The sequence below is a fragment of the Melospiza georgiana genome, chromosome 9 (assembly GCF_028018845.1).
Source record: "Melospiza georgiana isolate bMelGeo1 chromosome 9, bMelGeo1.pri, whole genome shotgun sequence".
Classification (NCBI taxonomy): domain Eukaryota; kingdom Metazoa; phylum Chordata; class Aves; order Passeriformes; family Passerellidae; genus Melospiza; species Melospiza georgiana.
In genome coordinates, this window is record NC_080438.1 from 15,636,714 (window position 1) to 15,657,019 (window position 20,306).

At 40.7% G+C, this 20,306-nt stretch overlaps 1 protein-coding gene across 2 annotated transcripts in view; it reads left to right on the forward strand.

Annotated features, from left to right (window-relative positions):
* The window catches only part of TGFBR3 (transforming growth factor beta receptor 3), a 108,849-nt gene that overhangs the window by 26,989 nt on the left and 61,554 nt on the right, over nt 1–20,306 (forward strand). For both annotated transcript variants that reach the window (XM_058029914.1, XM_058029915.1), the window contains exon 3: nt 16,826–17,010. In XM_058029914.1, coding sequence (XP_057885897.1) covers nt 16,826–17,010 — 185 coding nt within the window. The remainder of the gene's footprint in view (nt 1–16,825; nt 17,011–20,306) is intronic.

Here is a 20,306-nt window from a genome sequence, read left to right on the forward strand (position 1 = left end):
TAGAACTACATCCCTGTGTTTCTTCAGTTGCCCTTGTAGAACTATATGGGGAGAAATCCTGTAGGATAACACAATGGGCATGTGTTTATTAATAAGGGAAGAAATGAGCAAAAGGAAGTCAAGGAGAAGAAAATTGTTTGGTGTTCTGGCAGGGAGGAAAGGCTGTAGTGAGTGAAGTGTCAGTTGTTGCCCAGATAGCCAGGAGATGAGTGAGTGGTGGCATTTAGTAAGAAACTCCTTAAACATAACTTTACCTCAGGGGGAATGGAAAGAGATGCATTAGTGAGTGATTCATTTCAGAGCTCTGATGTTTCAGATGGCCTTTTGAGAGACCTTTCCTAAGTGAGCAGTTTTACTTTTTCATGAGAATGATTTTGGTTTGGTGTGGGGTTTGTTTTATTTCTGGTGGGGAGAAAAGGGATACCTCAGGGATACTAGTTAGTGTTTTATTTTACAATTAAATATATATCCATTTATGTTACTTCAGCAGTTTTGAAAATCTTGTTACTGGACTTACTCTGTCAAAATTTACATTTTAAATAATGGAACTAATGCCTGTCTGCTGATGGGCCTTTTTCTTTTTGGTGAGGATGAGGTGCAAGTAGAGGATATATACGGCCAAATCTTTTCACATGTGGCTGCCATCTGCGTGAGCTAAATTACTGCCTATGAATCAGGCACACAATATGCAAGCTCTGCTCTGTATAAAGATCTGCTCCCAACTTGTTTAGAGTCATCCTTTCTCACTCTCCATTTAGTCCTTTCTCTGGCAAATCTCCCATGGACCTCATCTGGATTCTTGCCTGATTAAGGACTAAGAGCTTGACCCTGTGAGATAATAAAACCCCAACATCCCTGCAAGAATCTACAGATTTCAATGGGAGTTGAAGGCAGTGTGTGCTGCTAAAGTCTTCAGCATGTGTGCTGGGTTTAAGGTAATGATTTCAGGACTTGGCTGTGTTACAGTGTACATACTGGCCCTTACTTGATTAAGCTGTGAGTATATTACTATGATTTCAATCCTCTATGGGAAGGGAAACACCTAGTCTCTCTGTGGATTTTGTAGCTTATTTAGAATGAATTTTCATTTTCTGACTGTGTATATTGACATGTTTCTCACCAGAAAATTTCAGTTTATTGCTACTTATGCTTTTTTAGGAGCTGTTTTCCTAAAAGCAGGGGTCCAAGAGTAGATTGCTTTGGGAAGTGGAGGCCATGAAATTGTAAGAAGTAGGAAAGGTTGTAACTTTGACTCTTATTGCACAGAGCCTTCCAAAATGATTCACTGTTTCCTTAAAAGATTCCAGTATCTGCGTTTTTGTTAGAAACAAAGAAACACAAAGCTAATTATCACATCCAGGAAGAAAACACATTGCTGAATTAGACCACATAATGAGATAATGAGCACAGTTGGATAGTGACCTTCAGCTCTTTCTATGGGTAATGCTCTTTAGACTTTCTTTATTTTAATAGAGCAGACTACCCAAACCCAAGGTTTAAAAAGAATTCCCAGAGAACCTCCCAGTTTAGAAGTGAGTGGGAAATATTGAAATGCTCACATAACCCCCAAATTATCTTTTAATTAAAAACTGGATAAGTATAAAAAGCATTTTAACTTGCAAATAGTGTCTAACATAAAAGCCCTGTTCTTTAATGTTGCATTACTGCTTATAGGTTTCTTCTGGAATGCTGTTGCACCTAGGCACAAGGGGCCTGATATTCAATTTTAGGTTGAAAGAATAACCCCTAAAAGACAAAAGTTTCTTGATTTGAAGGCTACAGGATGCCTACCAGGAAAGTAACTTTTTATTGAAAAGCTCACCACAAACACAGGTAGTATTTAATTAAAGCAAGATTTAAAAAAAAACAAACCCAAACAACAAACTGTCACTTAAAAATCTGCGTAGTTTTCTGGTGATAATGCTCTTTCATGCTTTTGAGACCAACACTCCTGTGTTTATAAACTTTTTGGTGCATATACTTCTTTTTTTCATGCACGTATAGTTGTCTCCATACAAGGTTCACAGGGCTGGGTGTCACTGTGTTTGCACACTGGCTAGTATCTGATCAAACTTATAACACTTGTGTATTTACAAGCATGATGTGTTTTATCTTCCTGCAACATGGACTTCTGCTGTGATGACCTGGTAACACACAGTGTTTATACAGACAGGAATAGTCAAGCTTGGATGCTTGGTGAGTCAAGCAGAACAGATTGCAAAGGCCCAAGCGATGCAACCCCAGAGAGGTTCTAATAAAAAAGACAGGAAACAAAGACTAGTAAAAGTGCTCTTGTACACCCTGATGCATATTCAAGATAGTGCTGTGAACCAGTGAGTTTGTGGTCACTTTTCCTGTAGAGACTGAAGGAAGGAAGATGAGGTTTGACTGAGAAAAGAAATGGGAAACTGTGAAAAGAAAGAGTAGAAGGCAAAGGCTGTGAAGAGAAGGAAGGAAATAATGTAATTTCTGATATCCAGTCTGTGTTGTATGTGTTCATGGTTATCACAGGTACGTGGGGGATGGCAGGAAGGAGGAGGCATAAGGACTTCCTCCTTACTTGTAAATGCCTTTGGCTGCCTTCAGCTGGGGAAGGACTGGTAGGATGCAGTGCCTGGAAAGAGCACCCTCAGCCACTTCCGTGATAGCACTGAGCTGGCACACTGGAGGGAGTCAATGCCACCCAGGGGGGCACTGACTGGCTGGAGATGGCAGAGAGTCCAGAGGAGGGCACATAGTTCATAAGGGGACTGGGACACCTTCCCTCTGGAAGAAAAGCTGAGAAAAACTGGGGCTGTTCGCCTGGAGAAGGGAAGGTTGCATGGAGGCCTGAGAGTATCTGAAGGGGGTCTACAAGAAAGGCAGAGAGGGACTCTTCATTCAGGAAGTATAGTGACAGAACAAGGTGTAAGGGGTTCAAACTGAAAGAGGAGAAGTTTAGGTTGGATATATGGAGGACATTCTTTAGTGTGAGGGTGGTGAGATACTGGAACAGGTTGCCCAGGGAAGTTGTGGATGCCCTCTCCCTGGCAGGTTTCAAGGCCTGGTTGGATGGGGCTTTGAGCAATCTGGAGCAGTGGGAGATGTGTCTGCCCATGGCAGGGGTGTTGGAACTAGATGATCTTTAAGGTCCTTTCCACCCTAAACCATTCTATCGAGCTGTGATTCCAAGAGGAGGGAGCTTGCATCCATTTTCCTGGCAATTGATACAAAATAATCTTTCCAGTCCCAATTTTCCTTATATAATTCTGAGATTTAAATTCCATTTAAGTCTGTGACACTGTTGTTTCCCATGTATGGGTGTTACTCTGTGTTTCAGGGCTGGAGTGCTGGGTTCAGAGGGGTGGAAGATCAGGCAGGGCATGGAGCATATGCTGTACTGTGGCATTCTGGCCAGGTGCTGTTTGATTACATACTCCCACCATCAGTTTCTCCTCCATTAAGTGTGTTTTGCAATATGCCTTTATTTATTTTTTTTTAAAGGAAGATGTGAATAAACTTTAAGTGGTGCTTTTCATGTAAAACATTCAAAGAGAACCTGCTGTTTTAGCTAAAAAGGGTTAATTTGAAGTCTCATTTAAAAGCCACCAAATTATTTGCCAAAGGACAAGCTCATTTTTTCAGCTGCTGTATTTCTTTTGCCCTATAAATTAGTGGTAATAATGTTAACAGGTTATAAAAGGGGAAAATGTAGCAATGAAGCCATGTTAGTGCAAACCATTTGTCTTAAGTGCTAAGTTGCACTTTAAATGATAGTTTTGTTTTTAGGAAACTGGGGCCAAGCATTTCAAAAGTCTCAGATCCTTAACTTCTTGAAAATACCTTGAAAAATATTTGTCTAGGTTTATGCACCTGGAATTTCTGGTTTAAGTAATCTTACTTTGGGATAACTTTGCTGTGATGATGGCAACCCTGAGCTGTGGTGTAATGGCCTGTGGTCCAGTGGAAGGTGGGTTGGTTGTTTTTCACATGTCAGTATTAGAGTAACAGCTGAGTTTAAGATGTAACATCACACTTTGAAAACAGGTTTTGTTTAGAATGTGGTGTAAGCACTGAGCTTGTTAAAATTCAGGTATTTTTTTCAGTCTTTTAGTGTAGATGTTCAAAATAGGGTTTTCTGAGGCCACTTCATCTCTGTGCTTGTATTCCACTCATCCTGTTGAGTCAGCCTTATTGAGAGAGCAAAGATCAATTTCTTCCAGTTTGGGGATGAAAAAACAAAGATGGTTTCTGCTTTTCACTGCTATAAGCCAAAAGTGGTTGATTTGAAGAGAAGATCTCTTTATTTGCTTGTCTGATTATTGACAGTTTTATAGAATTAGCAGCAAAAGATGAGCAAAAACATGCACTTGATATGGACAGATATTTTGCCCAGCAAACAAACCTGTGGACAAAACTGATGAGAAAATGTTTATTTTAATTTATTTATTAAGCCTTTTTATGGTTAAAACCGATAGATTTATCTGTTTATGATTGGAGGTCCTAAATATGTAAATGAATTGAAGTGACATTGTATGCACTTAATAAATTATTAAACCAGTTCAGACTTCTCCCACATCAGGTCTAATACTGGAACATCTCCGGTGATCTTTGCAGTGCAGCTGTAAATGCAGTTTCCAGGAGTTCAACACAGGAAGTAGAGATGAGAAGGCAAGGGGAGTGCAGAAGTGCAATGTGGTTACCCCTTACAAAGGGAGTAGTTCCAGTTTTGCATTTCATATGAGGTGTTAAGAGTGGGCTTACACGAACACTGATTAGGGAAGCAATTTTAAGAGACCATGTGTCAGGACTGCTATGTCCTGTCATTGTAAATGGTGAGATTAGTAGTGTTGAGGAAATTAAATGGAATTCCTTCAGGAAAGGCTTTTATGTTAATAAAAGCCAGTCTCTTACATGCTCTTCAAAAGTGAAACAAATACCTTTATATGACTGAAGTTTGATTGATCTCATTTCCTCAGAGCATTTTGTCAGCATTTACATGAGGTAGCTATGGAGAACATGTATGAGTATACATAAATACTTACACATAAAAATATGTACATACATAGAGTGCAGTGAGGTATTGCATGAAATCTTCTTGATAATCAGAGCAGTTGTTAAGCTGTGACTATTTGTGTTCTCCACCATGGAAATATTTATTCAAAGTGAAAATGCATGAGAAGCTTTTGAAAGTGGTAGTTTGTGTCACTATTGTGCTTATAGTCAGCACATTTTCCAAAATCAACAGTATTATCTCTTTCTAGGAAGGTCTTTTCGCGTTCAGTCAGTGAGGTTTCACAAGCACAATCAAGTCTGAAGGCTCCCTGCTGCCCACAGTAGGGACAGGGGTGCAGGTTTATTCCAGTGGCTGTGGTGACAGCCAGCCTAGGTACTCCCCAGACCTTCCTTCCTGCTCTCAAAGCCACCAAAGGCCAACAAAAACCTGCTTAGTCTCTTTATTGCTGGGTTACTTTCCTGTCATGTTAGTGAGTTGAATCAGCTCCTGTGGAAGACAGGTTTTATCAGCATCAAAAGAGGCATAAGATAGCTGGAAAGTGTTGGTGGGAAGAAGAAAAGTGGAGAGACTGAGGCACCCTGGGTTTGGTTGTGGTTAGATGCTGGATGATTCATCCTGTCTCATAAACCTGCAGTGCTAGGTTTTACTGGTTTTTCATTACCTGTAGCAATAACTGTGTGTGTATAGCTCTGTCAAACCTGCCATCCCACAGACTTGCTCACTTGGGTCCATCTCCACCCAGATGATGTGGCCCCCTGTCTGTGTGAAGCTGAGAGCTGTGCCCTGGGTGCCAGGCACAGCATTTGTCACCTGCCAAGTAGCCACCAGGGCCTGGGGCCTGTCCTGCAGCTGGGCTGGTGCTCCTGAGCAAGCTTCAAACAATATACAGGCATGAAGTCACAGTGCCCACACCTGCCTTGGCTTGAGGCCTTCCTCAACAGCATGGGGCCAACATGGTTTCCTAGTCTTCTTTAGAACCTTGAAAAATGTTGAGCACAGTGTCTTTCCTAGTTAAAACCAAACTAGATAATAAATATTCAGAAGTCTGAAAAGAGAACCTGTAGCAGGGCATATTCCAGGATTGATTTCCTTACCAATTCTGCTGCCAAGGGCAAGAAGCATTTGGCTAACGGAGTGGGGACTGTGGAACAGTACAGTAGTCTTTGCCTTTTTCTTTATTGATTTTTTTAAAGCATCTCTTTTTGTATTTTTCAAGACAAGACTGAAGCTTTTAAGTGTTTTGTGGAGGAAAGTTTTGTCTTGCTTGAGCACTTGATCAGGATCAGTTTTCAAGGTTTGTTCAGTGAGACATATAGTGATAATGAACTCATCCTTAAAGGGTCAGTTACAGGAATTCAGCCTTCAATTGAACTTCTAATCTTGTTATTTGTGATTAGGAAAAAGCTGGTTTGCTTTCAGTTATGGAGCCATCTTTCCCAAGTTGTTCTCTTTCCTTTTGGCTTTTGCTGCTTCTGAGATCCCCACTGCATTTGATGGGACTGAAGCAAGTGGTGGCCAGCTGCTTGCAGCTGAAAGCCTGAGTAGCAAAGCCAGGTTTCTTTATTTTATGAAGGGTCCTGTCCACTGATGAGGATTTTCAATCCCTTTGCAGCTGAGGAGCTGGAAGAGCAGCCCCAGCCTGGCCTGGCGTGGCTGGCAGCGTGCGGATCACGTGTTCCAGTGGCGCTGCTCTCGTTCCAGCACTGCGTCCAGCAGCGGTGTTTATCAGATCCTCTGACACATAGCACTGAGCAGATGTTCCCTTTTTTAGTATGGACTGATGCTTCTGACGTGCAAACTGAGATTAGCAAAGGGAAGGCTTATAAAGTTTCATGCTTGAGTGAAGCACCTATATGTCAGTTTCTGACAGGCAGAACTGAGGGGAGGGAAAACCAAACCCCAGACCAAAAAGCTCTCTCCAGCTGTTTTTCACCGAGTGCCTGGTGTTGCAAGCAGAATCCACAAGCTTCAGTGGCCAAGGATTAGAGGCAGTGACTGCTAGCCTGGTCTTCTGGTGGGCTAGTCACAAATGGCAAGGCTCCCATGCAGCCCTGGGCCCAGTGACAAAGTTAAAGCAGAAGATGATTGCAGGAAGTTGCTGTTGCGCTGACAGCTGTACCATCTGGTACTCTGCATTTCTGTGGCTGTCAAAAAGATATTTTTGAAAGGAAATCACTTCTCTCTTAACTCTCCAGATGTGCATGCATCCATATGCACCAGCATCCAGAATTTATTGTTTTCTCTCTGAAGACCAAAATCTGATTTGCTGATAATTGAATTGACAGATAAAAGGAAGACATCCTATTGAAAGAAGAGCCCTGTGTATGCAGGTGTAGTGAATGCCAAGTGTTGATGAAGCTTAGGGGACTAGGTAGGAATGGTTAAATGGAATAACAGGGCTTGAATTGGATAGAATACCAACTACTGAGAAGGAAAGGAGCTCATAGAAGTGGTAAAAAAGGGGTACAACCAGAACTCCTGTAAGTTCAGTGTGTCTGTGTGAAGAAAAGGAAGAAGCTTGGGCCAGATAAAAGAAATTAAATAAAAGGAAAACTTTGGATATGCTTTTACACTGAAGCTTGGATAGCCTATCAAAAATAATACTAATGTTATGAATTAAAGGAAAATCTGTTAATGATTTGTAGAATTGTGTGATAGTGTAATTGTTTAGGAATGCTTGTGAAGTGTTTTAATAGATTCAGTAAAAGGAATTGGAAAATTTTCACAATTGCAGGAGTTGCTCTCAGCTCTGTGGTTGGGATGCCCCATAACCAGCAAACACAAGACACCTCTAAATCTCTCCTGATCTCGTTGAGGTTGCTTTCATTAGTCACCAGATAAGATAAACTCTTCATTGCATAGTAGTGCCACTTGGACACTGTGTTTTTGAGCAAAACATGGCTGCATATGGAGTTCCAAAGGAAAGTCAGTAAGGATCAAGCATGTGACAGCTACTTGCAATTCTGAAAAATTGCCTTGGGATATTTTTAATCATTATGATTAAGAAAAGCTGAAAAAAAACCTAACAAAATCCATCTATGCCAGAAATCTTACCCCTGCCCCCCAGTCTAGTGTATGCATTTTATAGTCCTACTATTACTGTATATTTTGGTACCTTCATCTATGCTATTGATACTGCCTGAGATGGGAATCCAACACTTGTTGTATTGGTTTGAAAATCATTAGAACTAGTATCAGAACTTGGAAGCACACCCATGAGTATGCAAAGAACTGAAGTATATATTTGCAATTTAAGTAGATAACATTTTGCTGTGAGGGACTCAGAAGACTTGTTTCCTTAGATAAACACAGATTGCTGAAGTTTACATGTGTGTTTTTGTGCATGCTCTTTGATGAATTCTTGTATGGCTGGTCATGAAAGTAAGTATGGTTCTCTCTCTTTGCCTCCTGAAACTGATTTTATGAAATCTGTGATTTTCTTCTCTGTCATCTTTAATTTACCCAATTTTAGGAATACAGTAAAAGCAATAGTGTGGGTAGGGTGGTTTGACAAGTTCCAATACTGATTTATTAAAAACAAAATGTTTTTGAAACCTGATTTAGAGTTTTTTGCTCTAAGCAGGCATTAAATTTTTATACAGTTTTTTCCCCCCTTTTGGCCTCAATACAGAGCTCTCATGTATACCAAGCAGAATGCTTCCTGTTGTTTTCTGATAAAAAGTGCACTTCCATTCATTGTTTCCATGCAATTTCCTATCTTTCTGTGGTCAAGAGAGGCGAATCTGAGACGATTTATGGGCTACCTCTAGGGAAAATAGACTTTTATAACATGAAGTTTAAATGTTTTAGGGAATAATGAACCAGGAATGTTAGAAATAGTTTGTGTCTGTTCATTTCTTCCTCTTTGTAATATCACTTTGCTGAAGACAGCTTTATCCATTAACAGTGATGAAAATTGAATGCTAAATGTGCTTCTTCTGTTAAGGCTGTTAAGGCACAATGTTTCTTTGCATTTTTAGGTATTGCTTGTTATCTGAAATAATTTTTGTATCTTTTACAGTCTTGTTAAAAGTTTGTGATTTGAGTTGGGCATTTCTGAAATACAGCCATGCCTGGGATGCAGGGAAGTCCTCAGTCTAACATTGACCAGTTTAAAAAAGTATGGGTGCTTCATGGGACAGAAGATTGGTGCAAGAGAATAATCTGCATTTGATTTTTAGACTAATTGCTTGAAACTTGGGTTTTTTCTCTACTACTTGAGGATAACAAAGGGAAAAACTCAACAATCCTTTTTGAAACATTGGTGAACCACTTTGTTTTCAGTTCTTTGACATGGAAACCAAAAATTGTGCTTTCTGGATGTGTTTAAATGAGAGTCAATGCATACGTGCTGTTCTGTTTATGAGTATTAAAAAGACGCTCTTATGTTAGTGGAAATGTTTTCCAAATATTGGCTTGGGAGAAGGAATGGGAAGAGAGAGTAAGAGCATATGTGGATGAGTTTGCACATTCAGGCATGGAAAAATACTAGGAAGAGTTCCTGTAAGCAGTGTTTTGCTGCAAACCTCAAGAGAAGGTAGGACTCTGACAGTACTTTTGGTCAGAACCAAGTACAGCAGAGGTTACATGAAATGTAGCTCTGTGGTAGAGTACATCTGCTTTTGAAAGGCGTCTTTGTTTTCCAGGTGCAGATGTTTGTTTTCTAAGATTATGCCTCATGGGTAGCAATGTCTTGAGACTGTGCTCAGCGGATGTTAAACCAAACAGGTTTTTCATTCATTGCCTTTTCTGTTTAGTTAGCTTAATATCTGTATAAACAAGACACCTAGAGTTTCTTTTGTTAAACAAGATGCTGAACTGATTGACATTGTCTATCTTGGCCTTGCTTGCTTGGGTATTGAAATAGTTTTGCTGTATAACAGAGGAGTATGACTTTATAATTTGTAATTTTTCATTAAATGGATAGTTTAGGTTTAATTCATATTTTTTAAGTAGCAGCACATTACTACAGCGATTGAGTTTTATTTGAGAGTTAACCTCTCCAATTAAACTTGGATTAGTGTTATGTCCTGATGAGGACAAAAGATCAATATAAGCTTATTTTTCAAAAAGTGAAAGAAGGAATTTCTGATTTAAAAATGTAATTTGAATGTTTTTCTACATGGAAAAAAGCTGTGAGGTCCATGCAGGTAACACTCAAAATTAGATCATCTCTGCTAAACAGAGATAAACATTGTGCTTCTACCAGTGGCTGGGAGCCATGGGAGTGGATGTTTTGCAACACATCCACCAGAGGGGCATAAAAAATTATTTTGCTTAGAAGGAGAAGCCAGTATCAGGAGTTTGTACCAAGCAAAACAGCAACCTAAAAAGGTATGGGACGTGTCATCTCAATGATTCCCAGTGGGCAGCTGATGATGTTAGATAGACTTTACTATGTATAACAGAAATGTTTAGAGAAACTGCAGAAAATAGAGGATCAAAAGACATGGGAGATTAAGTGTAATCTAATGTGTTGAAATGTCTGAATAGTTTGGTCCATACATGGAATAAGTCTGGGCAGAGTTGATAATAGTGGAATAGGAATAAATTGGAGGATAATGGTTGGGGATAGACAGCACATGGAGCAGGGGTCTAATTGCACGTAGCATTAGCACCAGATGTCAGTGTCAAGGTGAAGAATGTAGATTAATCCATAGTTCAAGAGAATTTTTTTTGTTCTTGAAGAAAGGGGAAGGGTGCAGGGACGGTGTTGTGGAGTTGCTGGAGGTTAGTGAGCTCAATGGAATATGCAACCTCTGCTGAGTTTCTGCAAAAGCACATGTTTTTAGTTAGTACAACTTGTATGTTTTAACTCCTACAACCAAATCTTGCCACCTGTACTGGATATTTCTTCAGGATATACTTTTTCTCAGTAGATGTTTTATAGCTCATTGAATTCAAATAGATACCTGTGGAGTCTGGTATCTTGGGTGTTTTTGTTGCTTGGATTGGTTTGTTTTTTCAAAATAGCCAAAATTAGTCCATGTTTGTGAATCTTCTCCCTGTTATTTTAAACCTCTCACCCTTGCTCCAATGGCAATTCAGTCAAAAGTGGCTTCACTCTGAAAAATATGCACTAGATGTGACAGTAAAAGAACTCCCTGAAAATTAAGGATCTGAAGGGAAATGTGTAGATTTATACAGATATAAAATGCTTTAGACAGTCATCTTCTTTAGTCTTCCTCCTGGCCAGTATGAAAGTCTGATATTCTGTACCCTGCATTTTCCTTACGGCAATCCCACTTACTCAGAGGGGAAAATGATGGAATCCAGGAGTGGTCTTGGACAACCCAGCTCCTTGTGGTTGCTGATCATTGTGGAGGAGCCTCTCCTATTCGTGAGCAGAAACACTGAGCTTTCCTCTACACCCTTGTCTCTCGACACAAAGCTGTGTAATATTTCCTACCACCCGATCTTCTCTTTTACATCTCTCAGGGCTGCTTGCCAGGATGAACTGGTCCTGAGCATTGATGTCTTGTTCAAGTGCTTGCTTGTGAGTGTGAAACTGGTTTTTTCATGGTTATCATTAATAAAAGCTGCTTTTCATATTAATAGTGGAGGTTGACCATTATCCTCTATATTGAAATTACTAGGAATTTGGCTTTCCAGGTGGTCTTCTGTGAAGGGGTATGCAGGAAGGAATTTAGTATTTACTGTTAGACAGCCACCCACACTGAATAAGTAGTAGTGACTAACGTTTTCTCTGGTAGTGATAGTTGTCACTTCCCTCTGTAAATTCTTATTTGCCTCAACTCTTGTGTATATTTTTTGGTATAAATACTTCCCTCAGTGAGAAACCCTTTATGAGAAGAAGGTTGTAGGTGGTAACAAATGCTCCATGTTGAACAGTGGTCCTTTGCCCATGCACTTTTAACTTTAGAAATGAGTGATGAATATCAAGGGAAGAAGTTATTCCTGAGTCTTGCTCAAGTGCTCTGTGAAGCTTTTTAGTTCAAGATTCAAATGATTTCCCCTCTCTGTTGTCATTCAAACGTAGGTTTGTTCCCGCCATCGTTGTCACTGAGAGATTTAAGAGAATATCCTTAAAATTAACCTTCTCTTTTGTGGAAGTCTGTCATTTGGGCACACTGAAATCTCTATTTGAGTTAGCCTCCTCCACATATTAATGTGCCTTTCAGCATAAAGTGATCAATTCTGGGTTTATACATAATGACTAGATTATTGTCGTTCTCTCATTCAAAAATCAATTACAATAAAGCTGTCCTTCTTCTGAGGAGTGTTCTATCCCCTTGGTGTGGCTTGTACCCTCTGCTATGGCATATGGGAACCATGCTCATGTCCTGTGGAGCCCCCAGCACAGATTCACGCCATTTGCAGGAGCTGCTCATGCTTTTCAGCTGACAGCACTGCAGAAATCACCATGGAAATACAACAGAAACTACGTTACCCTTTACTATGTGAGTAAAATCAATCACAGTTATGAGTTGGTCCTGGGTTGTTGTGTTATCCCCCTTAGTCTTACTCTCATTTCTGCTACCTTCTTACGGCAGAACACATGTTACTCATTAGTAGCATGTAGATATGGGAAACAAGAATGTTGAAATTGGATTGAATATGTTCCAGATGGACACAGCTACACACTATCAAACAAGATTGGGTCTGCACTGATTTCCTTTAAAATATTAATTGGAAGTGAAAAATAATTCCATACTCACCAATTCTCTAGAATTCTGAATTCACTAAACATTTGAAATAAGTATTTTATTGGAAAACATATACCTAATAATTGGTTCTTAGAAATAAAACTGCCTAACCTGCTTTCCATCCTCTAAAGGCATTAAGCAACTAAAATTTGATTGGGGTAGGAGCCAGGATTCACTAACAAGATTAAGTGGTTACATGCTCCAAAGTTAAGCAAAACCCAAGGATGGCGCACTTCAATTCTCAGCAGAGAAGGCACCAAAGGCTTGTGACAGCACTAGGATGGATAAACTGGAAGATATCTTTGACCCTTTGTGCTTTGATTGGAGTGGAGATGCGGGAGAACATCTGTACATATTTAGAGCTGATAAGGCAATCTTGATGTGTTAATTGGACATTGATAATGAATTTTGGCAGGATGTTGGTGCTACTGATGCAGGTGAGGAACAGGGTGTGAGGCTGGAGTGGGAAACTGGCCAAGCCTCATCCTGGTGTTTGTGGAGGGCAGAGGGACAGTAAAGCCCAGGTAGATGAGGCCGTGGTTTCCTGTTGGCTTTTCAAGTAGGTGGTGTGGAGGTGATAAACAATCAGATTAGTAGTATCCTAGGGAGAACTTTGTTTTGGTTTTTTTTCAGAGTGGTAAATATGCATTTTGTAGGATTTAAACTACATAAAGAAGTAGCTGGCTTTCTAGTCAGAGAAAAGTGACAGAAAAGAAGAAAGATGAAGGATCTGCAAGGGACTCAGAAGTTGCTAATTTGGGTAGAAGAGGGCTCTTGTTGCTCCCACTAGAGTGACAGTGCCTTGTAGCAGCATCCACCTTTGAGTGGGGCACATCTGCAGGTGCAGTAGGAAGGGCTGGAAAGAAATGCAGTTTATGAATGTTGAGCCAACAGCTCAAGCATTGCTGTGGTACATGCAGTATAAGAAAAGACTAAAGTAGAGCATAAATGCAGGAAAAGGTGGCAGAAGGAGCTGCCTTGTGCCATTTACAGGCTGAGTATTCAGTGGACTTTGTGACCTAGAAATAATTTTTCCTTTCACTTGCTGCTACCTCCAGGCATGCCAATGTATGTGGGCCTGGCACTACACCCAGGTTAGTGGTTGGGCAGATATGCCAATAGCAGTACATGAGAATTGTGGTTTGATATTGCCAGTGTAAGAGAAACATGATTGTGAGAGTCTTGAATTGCTGGGAAAGGCAGTATAGGCCCAGGACACACGTACTGAGACACCTGTGTGAAACTTGGCAAAAATTAGACAGCTGGAGCAACCTCTCAGTTATTTACCCCCACAGCATGCCTTGCACGTGGGCAGTCTCACAGCATGTGTGGTCTGATTGCAGTGGAGCATCCTCCAGGTAGTCCAGTCATTGGTTCAGATTCCAGGGCTATATCCCTTTCTCTTACAAGGCTGGTCTGGTCTGAAAGCAGTTCTATCAAATGCAGTAATTCCCCCAAAACATTGGTTTCTTGGACTTGAGTGGCTTAGAGCAGCCTTGTGCACCCCTTCCCTCCAAACAGATGTGACAGAGGGGACGTGCCCCAGGCTGCCAGGGTGTGCAGGCAGATGCTCTGAGCTGTGCTGCTCAGAGTGGCCCTGCCCCAGTAAGCCCTGCTCAGGAGTGACACAGCACGTGGGCTCGCTGCCAGCGAGGTGAGGGAATTTCTGCTGGAGATCTGGCCCCTGTCCAGCCAGGGTGGAGTGCAGGCAGAGCAGGCATGCCTCATGCTGCCAGTCCCTGTGCAGATAAGCTCAGCTGCACACAGTTATCCAGGATGTGAACTTCTGCTCCCTCCGGGACTGTTTCCATCTTGCATGTTGAGCAGAACAGAGGGATTTCTTAATGTGCATTTGGGGTGCCAGCAGAGGAGGCAGTTACAGCCTGAACAAACCAGTCACAATCATCTTCCCCTTGTAGGATGTGAGGGGAAAATCCAGATGTCTTTTATCTAATGTATTGAGTTTGTTCAGAGTAAGTACCAGATAAAGGCTGGAGGGGAGGATTGGTACATGTCTTGCATGGGGATAGGTGTTCACAAGAAAATCACAAGGAAAGTATTTGCTTTTTCTCCTCAACCTTTGCTAAGTGCACATTTTTGTCAGCAACTCCATTTTTGGTTTTGTTCAGTCCTGTGCCTTGTTCTTTGTGGGTGAGTGTGTGTTATGACTGAAACATCTTAAACGTGAATTCCATTCTGGGTGACAAGAAACAATTCAATGAACAAGTGCTCCTTTCCTTCCCAGCCCAAGAAATGCTTGTGGAGCTTAGAGAAGCGTTTTGTGCAGGTTGTGTAACATGGTGTGCTGTAGGACTTACACATCAGCGGCCCCGCTAATTTAGCAGCTGGCTCTCTGATCTGCTCTTGTACGTCAGGAAAATGCAGCCTTTCTACTGGTTTTGTTATTGTTACAAATCCTCAGTATTTCTTCAGCTGCTACAAAGGGCAACTTTTTAATTTTTTTTCTTAAACTGAATCATATCACTGCTTGGACCAGTCACATTCTGTATGTGTATTCTTTAAAAGGAGCTAAATAAAAACCAGAAAACCTCAAGTCAGTGCTGCTTGGTCAGTGCTACTGCTAAGCTCCTCATTTAAGGAGAAGAAAGTTTGTTTATCCTCTGTACCCCAAGCACATGCATGCGTAATTTATGCCTTGAGCATTTCCTTTACAAATATTCCTGCTCTGTGGGAGCTCATAGGATATGCACTATGCACTGGTGGGTTTCAGGAACGGCCTCTTTGAGGCCTGAGGCACTGCAGAAATCTCCCTGTGCTCAAGGGCTTTGCTTTTTCTAGATAGTCTGGTTTAAGACAGACTCTGACTTGTAAGTAAATGGCCAACTGCAAGCTGTATTTTGAAAGAACCGTGGTTTTAACCAGTGAAGTGTAGGTCAGTGCTAATACAATTAAACATAAGTGTACCCCAGCATCAGATGATCTCTAGTGTGACAATAGCTGGCTCTAGACTTGACAAAACCAGCTAGAGCTGTTCCATTTAATCAGTTGAGGATTTTCTTTATTTTGAACTTCCTTCAAAGGAAGCATTTTACTTCAATTGCAGATGTGCTCAATTTGGAAAAAAACCTATGCTTCTGCCTGTATTTCTCTTTTATGCCTGGCAGCCTCTGAACTGACTGGTTCATGTGAATCTAATTCTTATCTGAGTGATTTTGGTGCAAATTAGGGGTTAAATCAATTATGTTCTCCTGCGACCTTCTGAATCAAAAACATACATGTATCTGTTACTGTCAGGGGTGGGCTTGAGCCATTTTGGAAAAGCAGGGCTGCTTTTCCTAAATATTTGTCTTGATTTAGTTTCCTGGGATATAGTTTAAATGTAAACTGCTCTGTATGCTTTGCTTTTGTGCTATCTTGCTCTATCACATCACACGGTCTCACGTACTATATAAGAGTATGGTACTACATCATGCTGTGGTGATTATTTGAAAGGGCGTACACTCTGTTTTGGACTAGATAACTGTTATCAGTGCAGATAATTGCTGTCAGACACAAAATAGACTCAGTAAACAAACATTTCATTTTATCATGTGACAGATGCCTGCTGTTTTGTACAGTGTATTTGAATGATGTTCACTATAAATCAGCACTGCTTCAAAAGCAACAAATCCAGCTCACCCAAATCCTTCCTGACATAATTACCTTTCTGATAGATAGAAAGTTTTCATTGTTATATACACATGATGGCATTTACAGTTGCAGATAAGTGTTTGACATAAACATCTAAGACAAACCAATTCCCCTGACCGCTGTCAGGGGTTGTGGGGGGAGATTTTTTTGTTTGGTTTTTTGGGATTGTTGGTTGGTTTTGGTTATTTTGTTTATTTTTGGTTTTGTTAAATGGGTTTTTTTTAGACTTTATTCCCCTCTCTTTGTTTTTCTCCCTAGTAAAGAAAAAAATACCTTAAGTTTTGGAAAATTTAGACTGTCAGAGAGAAATGAACCAATGCATTAGCATATTCAGGACGACTTAGAAGTGCAATGGGAGTAAAAGTCTTAATTTTGTGGAGAATGAGCACAAAACTTCTGCTTGTGCTCCTGTGGATTTTCTGAACAAAAGGATCATCATTATCTGACAAGTATAAACAATGCATTGCTTTTTTTATCTCCCAGTGATGTGTGTCTGTGTCTTTCTCTGCAGGTCCTGTGCCTCAGAGGGAATGTGTCTTGTCGCCTGTTAACAATTCGCACCCAGTCCATGCCTTGTTGGAAAGCTTTACAGTCCTGTCTGGCTGTGCAAGCCGGGGCACGACGAGCCTGCCCCAAGAGGTGCACGTCCTCAATCTCAGAAACCCCAAGGAGGGTCTTGGCCATCATGAAAGAGAGGTAAAGGGGAAATTAGTTTTTCTCCAGATCCCTGGTGATAAGTATGTCTGCAAATGGGATTGTTATATGTTTATTTGCTGCATAAAGTTATTTCTGAATTGTCACCAAAGTACCACAAAGAACCATGTGCAATTTGCATGGAGACTGTCCACCTACACTTTACATGTCATGTGAATAAACTGCTTCCATACCTAGCCACCCTCTTCATTATCTTTCACAACCACAAAGTATACTCAAAAAAGGTAGGGGGTGGGCAAACGAAATAAGAAACAGATTTAGATCTCCCACAGGCCTTTGCAGAATTGGCTGTCTTCAAAAGCAGATCGTTTACCTAAATGTGTTGTAAATTAACATGAATACCTTTGGAACCCTGCCATGACCACTATAAACAAATACTGAAGTTTAGATTCTTTTACAGCCTTAATGCTTCACTGAGGGGCGGACTGCTGTACAGAAAGCAAGTGTTGCTGACTATGGTAGTCTAATTACTTATGTCTGCTGCACTTGGAGGGACTGGCAAAAACTTCAGCTGTTCTGAAAGCAACAATAGAATAAAATTTTTGATGTAAGGTTGTGCCATACTGTTGTTTACTCTCAAAACACATCAAAACAGAGTGCCAAAGTGCAAAGAAAACATTGCATGCTATGACAGCTGAGCCTTTTAGTTCATATTCTTACAGTATTACACACACAAATCCTTACTACTGTGTCCTGTTGGAGCACTGTGTGGATACACAATTAGAGAATTTGTAAAGAGAGAACAAAGATGATGATCTAACAGGGAGAAACTCAGGAAAAGAGGGTCTAAATCTGTGCTGAAAGATTCCACTTGAAAGTTCTTTCTTAGTGATTAAAATGAAGGCAGATTCCCTTGGCCAGAATCAGTCTTTCCACTGACTTCAGTATCAGCCTTGTTGGGTTTGTGGTGACTTCAGCTCAATGTGTATTGTATGCATCCATGAAATTTCAGCTGTTGTGTTAATTTTCAGTATATATATGGTCTTAAATGTCTAGTTTATGATGAGAAAAATTACTTACAGTTTTTTCAATAGATACCTTATTGGCTTCCATTAATCAAAATTGTCAGATCTTCTACTGTAATGAGATGAATAGAAAAGTTAATGCTTTTTTGATGGGACTGTGAATGAGGAACAGATATTTTTATATTTGGAGGGGGTAGTGGTGGTGTGGGAACTTGTTTTGGGAATTTTTTTTTGTTTTGATGTTCTTAAAACCTTTCTTAGTATACCAGGCACTGGATAATCAGCCTGTTAAGTACACTGTGCAAGACTGAAAAAGGTGTAGGTACAATCAGTTCTCTGGACATGAAGCCCAAGTTGTTGGGTTTTGTGGGTTGTTTGCTTGGGGAGGGTATTTGGGGTTGGTTGTTTTGGGTGTTTTGAGCATAGTTTCCGATGAGAAATAAATAGCTGTATGTGATTCTGCTGTAGATTTTTCAGTGCTTCTCTCATCTCCCAGGAAACTTTAAATCCATTGCTAAGTCAAAGGCAAATTTGATGTGAGTAGATCTCGCAAGGTGATCACAAGTTTTATTGAAAGTGGGCAGAAGAGTGCCTGCACTCTGAGGCTGTGGTACTGAGGGAACTTGTAACTCCTTGGTTACTAAAGGGTGCCCAGGGCAGGCAGGCATGAAATGGGCTGCAGCTGGAGCTTGTACCTCCCGAGAGAGCAGCATGACTCAAGTGCATTTGCATAAGCCCAAATTTCCCTCTGGGCCGTGAGGCGGAGCTTTGTGCGGCCTGGCCGTGTGGTGTGCGCGCACAGCGTGAGCCAGCCACGCTGCACGGGGATGAGGGCTGTGCCCTGCTGCCTGCTCAGAGTTACACAGTGCTGCAATCAAACACTTGGCTTTGAGTAAAAATACTTGCTGTCCAGCAGAAAGAGGCTGCTTGAGGTTCATCTGATGTGCTTATGCTAAGAAAGCAGTTTGCCCTAAGCTGTCCTGTCTGTGTGCTTTGGGGTGTGCTAAAGTGTAGGGCACTGAATAGATCTCAGCATTTGAAACCTGTGGCCTCTTTCTCCCATTTCCTGAGCAATTTCCAGTCACGGCCCTTGGAGATGGCTGCTCTAAAAATGCACAGGAAGCTGGAGCAAGGTTTGCTGGCAACAGTGTTGAGCAAAAGAGTGTAAACAACTTGGAAAGATCAGATTTTACTTATAGGATCAGGCTCAGAGAACAAAGCAGAGCAAATGTTATCTTTTCCATTATTGTAGAAACCAACTCCAAGTGGCCCTTTGTCTAAAAGTAGAATGCACCCATCACCTTAAGTTACATGAGCTTGATTTACCAGCTGAGGTATTTCCTGTTGCCTGCAAATGCTGATAGCAAAGGTAGAGATCTGTTTGTCATGTAGTATTTCCAGTAGACTCCAGAATAAAACCAATACTTTTGTTTGACAGCACATTACTTAGATTTAGCAACATCGAAAGCATGTTTAAATAAATAATGTATTTGTTCATAGGTTGGGTGAAGTTTAATGATATGGAATGCAAGTTCTGAAAATCTTTAAGTGAAGTCTTGCTTTGGGGGAGGAGGTTGGGTTGTTTTGTTTTTAACCTGCACTGTGCTAGAATGCTGCTAAATTACACATTCCTTACTTGCTGGGAGGACTGTAAACTTCCCCTAGCAAATCCCTTGGAGAGTTCATGCATTAAACATACTTGTGCAGTTATCATGGCTCTCATAAAGATGCAACATATGTGTATGCATTAATTTAACTCTCTTTGACACTCGTGTAGAATATACAGACAACAAGCGTTTGCAAATTTAAGGGGTGGCTGATGAGGGGGAGGATGTGTGGCAGGGGTGATGCAGGCAGGCTTTTCAGTAGGGGTTAGTAAGATTTGAGTGCTTGTCCTTCCCTATAAACTGGGAAAAAGAAAACAAAAGACAGACTGGAAATGTATAGGAGTGTGTATTCTGAACAGTCTTTGCAAAACTGAATCAGTAGTTTACCACTTCTGTGTTATGGCAGAAATCTGGTAAATATAAGCTCATATAATGAAAATTGTTATCACATTTATGATCTTCAAGGAATTTGTTTGTATTTTAATTCATTAATCCCATGGGGATGAAATCTTGTATGTTGAGACTGGGAATATCTTCTTTCTTTAAGTAAGAACCCCCACAGTTCCAATCTCTTTCAAATATTTCTTAGAAATGTCTTTTATCACAATTCATATTTGGCCATGCTTTATCATAGGAAATAGAATACGGGTGCATGTAATAGCCTCAAGTGTTTATATTGAACTTGGCAAGAAAAATGCAAGCCTTT